This window comes from Electrophorus electricus, chromosome 1 (genome assembly GCF_041902795.1).
Source record: "Electrophorus electricus isolate QZ-2024a chromosome 1, ASM4190279v1, whole genome shotgun sequence".
NCBI lineage: Eukaryota > Metazoa > Chordata > Actinopteri > Gymnotiformes > Gymnotidae > Electrophorus > Electrophorus electricus.
This window is the reverse complement of record NC_137497.1, coordinates 6678730-6689470: the sequence shown is the minus strand read 5'-3', so window position 1 is coordinate 6689470 and position 10741 is coordinate 6678730. Positions and strand designations below refer to the sequence as shown.

The 10741-nt window shown below is 42.2% G+C and overlaps 2 protein-coding genes across 4 annotated transcripts; both read right to left on the bottom strand.

Annotated features, from left to right (window-relative positions):
• Positions 1-977: 977 nt before the first annotated feature.
• wu:fa19b12 (uncharacterized) lies at positions 978-2711 on the bottom strand. The gene is made up of 2 exons (XM_027027895.3): positions 2160-2711; positions 978-1840 (listed from the first exon to the last, which is right to left on the bottom strand). Exons 1-2 carry the CDS (start codon positions 2526-2528, stop codon positions 1670-1672), a joined length of 540 nt encoding a protein of 179 aa, XP_026883696.2. The 5' UTR covers positions 2529-2711; the 3' UTR covers positions 978-1669.
• A 71-nt stretch (positions 2712-2782) lies between these two features.
• carnmt1 (carnosine N-methyltransferase 1) lies at positions 2783-9521 on the bottom strand. 3 transcript variants are annotated; one of them, XM_081710387.1, is made up of 8 exons: positions 9349-9521; positions 8322-8517; positions 7587-7753; positions 5896-6036; positions 5048-5226; positions 4594-4641; positions 4300-4403; positions 2783-4198 (listed from the first exon to the last, which is right to left on the bottom strand). In XM_081710387.1, the coding sequence occupies exons 1-8, from the start codon at positions 9495-9497 to the stop codon at positions 4016-4018; spliced, it is 1167 nt and encodes a 388-aa protein (XP_081566513.1). In that variant the 5' UTR covers positions 9498-9521; the 3' UTR covers positions 2783-4015. The 3 variants fall into 3 exon arrangements, with proteins under 3 accessions (XP_081566513.1, XP_035382484.1, XP_026883695.2); XM_035526591.2 differs by having other exon boundaries at positions 4594-4707; positions 8370-8517; XM_027027894.3 differs by having other exon boundaries at positions 4594-4707; positions 9349-9520.
• Between the last annotated feature and the right edge of the window lie 1220 nt (positions 9522-10741).

Here is a 10741-nt window from a genome sequence, read left to right as displayed (position 1 = left end):
GTAGTTACACATTAAAAGTTACCTACAACAGTTAATTCATGTTTTAATTCACTGTCCGAGTTCGAAGATGTGCTTGCTTACAGTTGTCAGTGTGCCTTTTTAACAAATGTTTAAAACGTTCCCAGTTGACTTTCATCTATGATCATCAACCACGGGGAAGAAACCCGACCCTCGAATGACTAACCAAACGTGTCCCTTCTTCCCAAGGCAGCTGAAAAGGGGCGAATGACAAACTGGATGAAATTGTTACTTTCATGTACCTTCTAATATTGTGCGGCTCGACACCGCCTATTTACGCCAAAACCTCACAGCTTTTCTACCAAAATTCAGTTGAAAAAAACTCCACACGTTTAATGCATTACTATTTTAAACACATCTATTTTTTGTTTGTTTCTCGTTTGCGCCAGGGCCAATATAGGGTTGTCGCCAAATACGTTCCCACAAAATCTGTACGAAGGACGGCTCTTGTAGTATTGATTACAAGCATTAGTGTGTTATTCTTAAGTATTTACTCACTGGTGTGTGTGGGAGCAGAAATTATTATACTTGTACTCAGAGAGACTTTATACACCCCACTCCCTGAATCCGTGTTAACATTTTTAGGATTTAATAGACTATTACCTGACCTCTTATGGAAAAGAAGATTATAAAAACACTGCTTACCATATCTCGTCAGATGCAGTTAACATTAACCTAAGGCATGATATCTACAGGTGATTCAGCAATGGCTGTGACTCATAAAAAGCCAACTCTCACCTCTCATCCCTTTACTCAGATCAAAGGTCAATGGAGATTGTGGAGATTTGTCCAACAGAATGAAAGCTTCATAGGTTTCAGCAGCTTTGCAGTATGGTCCACACTGCGCTGTAGGTGGCTGTCAAACACCTTTGACCACTGCTTTGGTAACGTTAACAGCAGAGGAGAAAGAGACACCAAGGACTTACACAGAACCGAATCAAGCAAAATGTCAGTTTAGATGTTTTGACATGTTTGCATTTTAATATTTCTTTGAGGTTAAACACTCAAACTTAACACAACCTACAGGTTACAACTTAAATTACTCACACAAGCAGAGCACCTTATAAAAAAGTTCACATTTTATTGTTCATCTGAAGAAGAAAAAAAAGCAAACATCTGTAATACATTAAATGACCAATTATGTCATTAAGCTTTTCAAAAAGACACAAACAATCCAAAAAACAGCCATGTCCTGTTAGTCAGGAAACTGTTTAACTAATCAACACTGTGACCAAGAGACATGCAGTGGGTATGAGAGAAACCCAATCCAAGCTTTCCAAAACGTTTACGGGCCTTACAGCACAGGAAATATTCAATCTATATGCTTTCAAAGTTCAGTCCATGTTACGTTTCTGCAAAACTTACCAGAAATCCTAATTCTGAAGTAATAATCAAAATATATATGAGAAAAACAAACAAAAGCAGGCAAGCCTGCATGATTTCACATCAACAACTAGGAGACACCCACTTGCTGGTTAAACACAGTAAGCAGAAGCAGAGTCTGATACGTATGGACTCGATCGTCGTCAGCTTGGCATACACATTCCCTACAGACTGTCAGTGTTCACCCAAGCAAACTTTGGACTCTGTGCAAGATACGGGCGCACCCGTGATGGTGTGGCCAGAGTTTATACATGTGTAGTAGTCTGCCTCATGTCTCCATGGCTTCTGTAGGATCTTTGAGAGAAGTGCCTCCATTTCTCTCAGATGTAGACTGCCCATCCATGAGGGAAAGGTCTAGCTCAGGAAGAGGAGTCCTCCAAAACTGGAACGAGTTGAAGGTGCTTAGATCACCGTCACCTTCATCGGCAGCGTGCATCACCTGTCATATTGATCGTTTACAAATTAGGTTAAGTATCATTTAAAACAAGCCACGAGTAGAACAAATCGCCGCAGGATACCAGGTTCGCACCCAGCCGCGGATTACTGATCAGATTTAGCGACTGGAGGAAAAAACAGATTTTTAAATCCGCCTGGATCTTCGTGCTCGTCGGATTACTTTATGAATTTTAGCTGGGCTCCAGCGACATCATGCGTTAGTGAATAAACCTGTCGCTGCAAAACAGTGCTGGCATATCAGCCACAATCAGCCGTTTGCATAGTTTAGTTTAAACATTTAGCGAGTTAACTTCCTAACCTACCTTGGTAAGGTGCTCCGGTTTGGTCTGCGTCTCTTTTTTTGAGCGTTTGGGGGCCACCTCGTGTGGGACTGATGGCTCTTGCACAAACACGCTGCTTGCATCCCGTAATTTTCCAGCATCTTCGTCTGGATCTGGTGAGCCGGGTCTGCTGTTCGACAGCACTTTCTTTTGCGGCGACAAGATCCTTCCCGTTGACTCGCGATCCTCCGGATAGCTCGGCCTCTTTCTGCGACGCTGTCCAGTTTGCCCAGTCAGCGCGGCTGGCAACACTCGCACCGCCGCCAGCTGCGTCTCTGTCTTCGAGAGGGCGCGAACGCATCTCTTCTGAGGAACCTCGCAGCACAACGCGCTCTCTGCTCTCCGCTTCATATGTGCAAGACCTCCAGCGAAGACTTTGCCAGTGTATCTAAAACACCGATAACGGAACGGAACCTCCAACTTCGCATGCAGCTAGCCAGCTAATCAACTTTAGTTTCAAGACAAATGTCGTCATTAAGAGTACACGATGAGCTACAGCGCCCTCGTGTGGCGGGAAGTCCGATTACGTTACGATGGGGCGCAGAAGTAAGCCGCAAGGGATTTTCTCATATTGCAATATAAAGACAAATTCAAAACACCACCTGTTAAAAATGTTAATTCCTTCTTTTATTTGAAGTAAAATACATAACGCGTTTACAATGATAGCAACATCCAGGCATTCAAAAAAAAAAAGAAAAAAGAAAAAAAAAAAAGAAAAAAGAAAAAAAGAAACCTTTACCTCATGATGAAATTGGTATGTTAATATCAGGTTTAATAGTAGAAACTTGTATGCAAGTACACAGTAAGTTTAAAACAACTTTACTTGGTGCTGTGATATCTTGTTATAATTTTAACAGCCAAAGTCATCCACATGGCAGAATTAATCCAGAGAAGCAGTGAGTAATAGTCATCAATAACTGTAGAAACACTGTAACGGTAAACATATGCAGCTTCAAACCCCCTTTAGTCAGCAATCAGAAACAATGAAAACAAACACCAAAATATGTTTAAGGTGAAACGTTTCTTTTAAGTGAGTCCAGCAGGTTTGTATATGCAAGACAAGATAATCACTGAAAGATAAGAAAATAAAAAGTGCAAAATGTTCTACGGGCATAAAATGTTCCACTTGGTGATGATGACTAGCCAGCCTGCAGTGTGGAGTGAAGGCAAAGTAAGAGACATCATGAAAAATTACACAATATTAAATAACACTCATTGTGTCTTCCGGACAGCAGCAGGGTCTTCTGCCAGTTGAAAGGTTCTGGGTCCAGGGCTGATTTAGGAACAGATTCTCCTGTCCACAGAACTACAGACATTAGCATATCGGTTTGTAGTCCCAGTCCTGCTGGAACCCTGCACTACACACTTTGGCTAATAATCTCCTGTCAGTTGGTAAGATCCATGGCCTATTTTAAAATAGCAGTTTTAAGTGACCAGCCAATTAGCAAGTGTGCATGAACTGAATCAAGTGTATTACAGCAAGGACCAACTCAATCGGTATATAAAAAGGACAAAAACTGTGGCTATGGACAGTCTTTCTAGAAAACTCCCGAATTCAGTAACCCCCCCCAAAAGTCTTTCTAGATAAACACCCTGGGCTCTGTGTACAGACCGCAATCCTGGTCCAGGGGAACAGAAGGACCTTTGGTGCCCCACACCACCCCCCAAAAAAGTGAACCGAGAAATCTTAGAAGTGCGCAGGGCACTGCTGTCCAGAGCAGGCGCTAAGAATCACTGTTTCAGAAGCAAATGAGATCAAAGATTCCATACAGACGTAAAAATGATCCCAAAGGTATCCGAGGCACCGTGACTGGCTGAAGGCGCCTGCCTTTCTGACGTCACGTGGCCGCCACGTCTTCTTTCGGTGCCGATTCATCCGACACGCCGTCTTTGGGAGACAGAGTCCCATTGGTTGGCTGCTGCGTGTGTTTCCGCGCCACGAAAAAGACACAGTCGTACAAGTACCTGAGCATGGAGCGATCGTTCTCCGTGTACGTGGTGAGCACGGACTCTCTCTCCACCTACGGGCGCGAAGGAAACCATTTAATACATAGAGACAATCATATCTTTAAGACGAAGGTGTTTAGCTCCTAGATAGGACAGGTGTACAATGTTGGCTGACCTCTAGCTGAAATCCGTATTTCAATATGGCGCCCTTTATTTCTTCATAGCTGAGCTCGATAGAGAGCTCACTGGCCATATTCTCAAAGTGGTACAGAAGGGGACCTTGAACCAACACAATCCAAAAATTTATCTCCTCACTGTAAATTTACCCTGGGTAAATACATTTTTTTAAATTAAAAAGAATATGAAACATTGTCAAGAGCTATTTTAATCAACACTATTACTGTGATCTGAAACACCTGACTAGCACGTTTATGTTCAATAGGACAAACTGGAAGTTTGATGGACTTACCCAAATTGATCCAAACACCGCCAGGTTTTAGAATGTTCCAGATGGTCTCTATATAATCAAGGACATTATGGGCAGTGTCGATAAAGAAACACGTGGTAACACAATCCCAGATATCTGTTGGGGTCAACAAACTGTTGTGAGCTTTAATATACTGGACCAGTCAATGGTACATGGCACCAGCTATGACAGGTTTCACATTGAGTAAGCACCATATTTAAGTTCATGTATTTCAGAGACACTGATAGCATTCACATTTTTTTTAATGTCACTCCATATGACATACTCCCAAACTACCAACAATGACAACTGCTGTGGATCTGGTTACTGCCGCCCACGAACGCAGTCCAGTCAGGCCGCAGGGTGCAAACAGCAAAATCCATTTACAGACAAACGCCAACATGCAATGTCATACGGTATAATGGTCGTGCAATAAAGAGTTCTCTGCCTGACTCACTTGGATCCGTGTACACCTCCAGGAAGTCCCCGGCCGTCATGGAAAAGTCAGAGTTCGGCGGGAGACTCTGGGGGTTGATATCCGGGAAGAACACGGGTCTGGTCTGGTCGGCGGACATCTTGTTGTTGCTGAACTGGTGAACCCAGGGATACAACGTCAGAGCATTCTCTTTATCACATCTGGGAATACAAGGAATAGCGCCAATTCAGTGTCACTCTCAAAAAGACGAACACTTCAAAGTCTTCCACAGTTTCTTACAATGGAAAATGTTTTACTGGGTTAGCCATGAGAACGGGCGTCTTGCTGTAGCTTGGTCTTCCAGCCTAAAGTGTTAAAGTGTTCTTTATATTTGGTGAGACTGACCCACAGTTTTCAAACATCACCAAAGAAATAGGGAATCGTTAAACATAAGCTTAAGTAACCAAATTAAGTGCTCACCATTGACTTTGGTTAAACTCAAAGCTGTTGGCAATGTATGAGTTTGAGATGGCACTGAACCAGTACCAAGTATTGCTTTCAGGATGACACCAGCAGAAAACAATGGCTCTAATACTGGAGACAAAAAAACTAAATCTGATCTGATCCTGCAAAAAATATGTCAGGTTGTTGTCTATATATTTTGTCTGTAGTGGTCACCTTAGATGACCACATTAAAAGAAATGCCACAATTATAAATAGCTAATTTTAAAGGCCAGTGTTTTTTTAAAGAAAGAACTTATCAGATTGGTATTATGATGTCCGTGTGCAAGGCTTCAATATTTGTACTGGAAAGAAAAAGTATCATATTGCCTTCCCTAGAATCAACAGAAACTCAAGGCTAGACTGTCTGAACCACTAAGACTTAGTACCTGTTAAGGACAAAATTAGAGGAGAAGAGCATGAAGAAGCTCCACTCATTGCCCTGGCAAGAGTAGCCAAGGTTGGCAATCTCCCACGCCAGGCGCCCCAGACCAGCTCCGGGCACCAGGATGCTGATTTTCGAAACATCGCTGTAAACAAGAAAACAAGCAAAAACTTATTTGTGTGGCATATGATGTCCGGCTTACATCTGCACTAACCAGGCACTTCGTTAGAAAAGCCCCCCTTACCCCCAGTTACTAGCTACTTAACGAGGACATCTGTCTTATAGGCACATTATAACCTCTGTGTATTTACAAACTGGGATTGATTTGTAATTTATCAATTACCAAGGTCCAGGAACAATTTGTTAGACACCCTGCACCTAGGAAGCACATGGGAGACAGACCTCAACACGTCAGCAAGACTGCACTGGGAATAGCATGGCAGTGGTTGTGGTGCTGGTATCAATATATCAGGACACAGCCAAGTCGCTGGAGTTTTCACATACGCCTGAATCGCTGCTGAGCGGAGACCCGTCCGACCAAAAATATCCCGCTCGAGGACCGCAGCTGCGTGCGCACCGTTAGCCTTCATCACACTTTTCACTGATGCTGCCTGGATGGCGGACCACTTCTTCCAATTTATGCCACTCCAGCCATTTCTGCTGGGCTATTCTAAAGACAGTCTATATAAAGGCTGTACTGGTTCAGTACTGGTAAACTTGACCATACAGCATGCGTGTGTGACAGGCCTTATAGTGTTTACTGAACAAGCAGGAGTATTTTATATTCTAGCCATTTCCTTAGATTTAAGGAAGCTAACATTAGCCTCATTAGCTTTGTTACAGTACATCACACCAGTGTGACACAGTGTGTTCTGTGTGTTCTATGTGTTCTGTGTGTTCTGTTCTATGAATTCTGTGTTCTGTGGTTAATATACAAATAATCTGTTTATTTAGAACTCATATATTTGTCTTAATGTAGAGTATTATGTATTAATGTTATATGGAGTTATCTAATGTGATTATATCTAATGTGATTGTATCTAAAGTAATTTAAATAAGCAGTTTGCTTCTCTGAAAAATTACACACCAACAGTAAAAAACCAAATTATTAGTTGTGATGTTGCATGAATTTAAAGTATATTCATAGTATATTTTTGTTAATAATGCAGTGTTGTTATTATTATTAAAGTACATCATGTACTTTTCTGATGTACAAAATAAAATACATGTAACCAAATAAATTTTTTCACAATACTTAAATAAATACTCACACACACACACACACACACACACACACACACACACACACACACACTTCACTCCTTCTCTCCTCCTAATTACTGTGTCGTCTTTCTTTCTCTCTTGTAATTAAGTCCACAGGTTCACTCGTCCAGTGCTGAACATTGTTCCTCACTACTGTGTTCAGATGTCCTGAGTTTACTGTCCGCTGTCTGCTCAGTTTCTCTCTCTGCTGACTCCACGTCTTCTACCATCACACTGTTCTATTTTTGTTTCATGTCTCTGGCTTGATGAAAAACTTAGCAGCCAACATTCACTCCTTCGTCAAGCTAGTATGATGTTAGCGTGAGGTATCCAGGTGTAGTAACCCACAATATGCTGCAACTTGGCAAGCTTAAGGTTACTAATATGCGACAGACTTTATAGTGTTTACTGTGTATGCAGGGTTATACACACCACTGTTCAGGAGGAAACTGTCTCTGGATCTCCTCCATGAGGGGTTTATAGCAGGTGTCCCTCTCCACTTTGCCAGCCTCGCTCCAATCGCGCACAAACTGCTTAATGGTGGACTTCAGCTTGTCCATGTCAAACGTGGAACTCGGCCCCACCTTTCTCGCGTTATCCTTAGAAGACAGAAGACACTTTTATTAAAGTGGTGCTTTTTAAAGAGTTGGAAATACAAGTGTATCTTCATTCTGTAAACAATTATATCCACATCTATAGTACCTACTGGACATTCCAGTAGTAAAGCTGCTTAAAACAAGATTTAGAAGGCACACTATTCACTGCGAATAAATGTTCTGGGTTTATTTAGAGAACACTCACATTACGGTATTCTTATTTTGTACAAGAAATATTTTGGCCACAAAAGAAGTAGCATACAAGGAGTTGATGGGGGGGGGGGGGGAAACAAAACTCAGAAGCCGGCAAGACCAAACAGCAAACGGTGTATTCTTTCCAGATGATAACAAGTGTAAGAATAGTGGACACACTGTTCGTTAAAGAGTCTTAAATGACGTGTGCACAGAAAATCAGCTCAAAAACCAGCCTACTCGTCTAAATGTTAGACATGCCCTAATTAACACTGGACCAGGGAATGGTCCAGCCAACCCAGCACATCACCTACATCCACCCCTTACTCCGCGTTCTTCACCTACATCCTCCTCCCCTTACTCCATGTTCTTCACCTACATCCTCCCCATACTCCATGTTCTCAAACATGTGGATGCAGTTGCGCACGATGGCCTGCAGCACTTCGTGGTTCTGGTCCACGCACTGGCGGATCTTGGACAGGTTGGGCAGGAAGCCGGACAGGAGACGTTGGTGCCGCTGGGGAAGACTGCGGAATTGCCTCTCGGTCCGGTTGACCCGCTCCTGAACGTGGGTTCTGATCAGAATGAGGGACAGCGGTTGGATGGAATTACAAAAGGATAAATCATTTAGACGAGACCTGCGCCAAGACTGCAATTTAATGAAAAGTCAGCTGATCAAATTAACTGTCAAAGGCAGTGAGGTGAGTTGTACACTTAGTTAAAACATCAACTGCAACTTCACTGTGGCCCTTTCATCTACAAAAATAAAAAAGGCAACTTCTAACTATAATTTACACAATTTTCTTTGACGATGTCATATTATTGAAGTTTAATGTTGAATTCTGAATTTTATCATATAGAAATTAATCTGCCCAAATTAACGTGTCAGTCCGTTTTAAAAAATTATACAGTAATGTGCACCCGTATTGTGAAGTATTGTTCACTTGTAAGCAACCGACATAGCGTACATCCTTCTCCGTATAACTGAAGTTTGTAGCTAGCTAATATTTAAAACGAACAGATTAACACCATTTTGCGAGTAAATTCGGCAGTGTTACTGTATTCAGAGCAGTCTGTGGTGATAAATCTGTATAATGTAAACTAACACGAGCTCTAACTCATAGCTCGTTAGCTGTATATCTTAAGTGGGACTCTCATTGCATGCTAGTTTATACAAAATAAGTGGGATTTTAAGACGTTGTGCTACATACATGCTAACACACAAGTAAGGTTAAAATCCGCATCATTTGAGGGGAAAAAACAACAACATTCTGGATTAAATTGGGTCAGACTAATATGAAAAAGCTCCCTAGCCAGCGTTAGCAAGCTGGCGCTGTTTAGCTTGCTAGCTAACGTGATAACACGTCCCGGAGGTTTGGTGTTGTAGCAAATGGTGGGCAGACTACCTGTAAAACCTAAACGCATCGATGATTTTCCAGAAGTGCTGTCTCTCTAGTCTTGCCTCTTCCTCTGGGGAACATTTATTTCTGTCTCGGTAGGGGTACGTCTCCGCTTCATTTCTTTCTGCCGCTGTGTCACCCATGCTATCAGCCATCGCACAGCATTAGTACGGCAGGCACAGGTAATCGACAAACTGTAGGATGCAGGGACGCTAATCGCACCTCTGCAATCGATCGCCCAGCCATAATGGCACAGAACAGAGGAGCATGTTCAAGAGACTCGACTCCTCTGAACATCTGGCATCTTTACTTCCTCATGTCTTGTGTCATTTAAACAGAAGCACATGGACAATGTCTTTTCGTACGAGGATGGTAGTGGTAATTTGAAAGCTCTCAGAAACAACTTGCTGGCTCAGTGAGAATTGGAAGATGTCTGTTGGGACATCTGTGGACGTCTTTGATATGTTTATGCATCCATGGATCTATTGGTGTAGTTGCACTTGGCCTTTGCGATGGCCCTGGACAGGTTTGGCTGGAAGGTGATGCCTTTTAATTCAAACTGAAAGCAGCATTCCATGTTTCAGCAGTTCATGCACCTCTGCAGTCATCCATGGCTTCTGATTGGCAGGTGTGGTCATAGTTCTGAAGCAATGCGCATCATTTATAAGTGAGAAGTAGCCAGTCACAGAAGCTGCGCACTGATGTTGGTGAATACGTTTCTTAGCAACCCTGAACATGTTACAGTCTGTGTACTCAAAACAGTCTTGAAGTGCTAAAATGGCCCCCTCAAGCGTGGTCCTCACATGTTTGGTGATCCTCACATGTTTGAAGAGACGTGGTCCTCACTTGTTTGAAGAGACATGGTCCTCACCTGTTTGAAGAGACGTAGTCCTCACATGCTTGAAGAGACGTGGTCCTCACCTGTTTGTTGATCCTCACATGTTTGAAGAGACGTGATCAAAGTAGCCGGGTTGGGTGCAAGGTGATGTCATGTGTGAACCATCGATGTAAACAAGGTCCAGTGTCGTTACTCCATATTTCGCAAAATCAACATGCTAGTAGAATTTTGGCAGCACTAACTTCAGATTTGCGTGGTTGAAGTCAGCAGTGACAGTTAAAACAACCATGTGGGTGTGCAGTCTGTTCATTGCTGATAGACCTGTAGAGTTAATTGTTGATAGATTTGTATTATTTGCTGATAGACTCATAGAGTTCATTCAGTGCTCTAACATTCTAACCTGCTGGCTGGTAATGTTGGATGGTCATGACTATCATTACTGTATTATTATTATTATTATTATTACTATCCTATTATTCATCTTATTCATATTTTTTGCATCTGTATAATGCAAAAAAAGACCATAATCAAAATATATAGCAAACCCAAACGAATATTTCT

Coding starts and splice junctions, on each gene's coding strand:
- wu:fa19b12 (XM_027027895.3), bottom strand. CDS start 2,528: ATGAAGCGGAGAGCAGAGAGCGCGTTGTGCTGCGAGGTTCCTCAGAAG. Junction 1,841..2,159: donor AACCGGAGCACCTTACCAAG/GTAGGTTAGGAA, acceptor TCAATATGACAG/GTGATGCACGCTGCCGATGA.
- carnmt1 (XM_027027894.3), bottom strand. CDS start 9,497: ATGGCTGATAGCATGGGTGACACAGCGGCAGAAAGAAATGAAGCGGAG. Junction 7,754..8,321: donor ACATGGAGTATGGGGAGGAT/GTAGGTGAAGAA, acceptor CTGTCTTCTAAG/GATAACGCGAGAAAGGTGGG. Junction 4,708..5,047: donor GGAGGTGTACACGGATCCAA/GTGAGTCAGGCA, acceptor TGACCCCAACAG/ATATCTGGGATTGTGTTACC.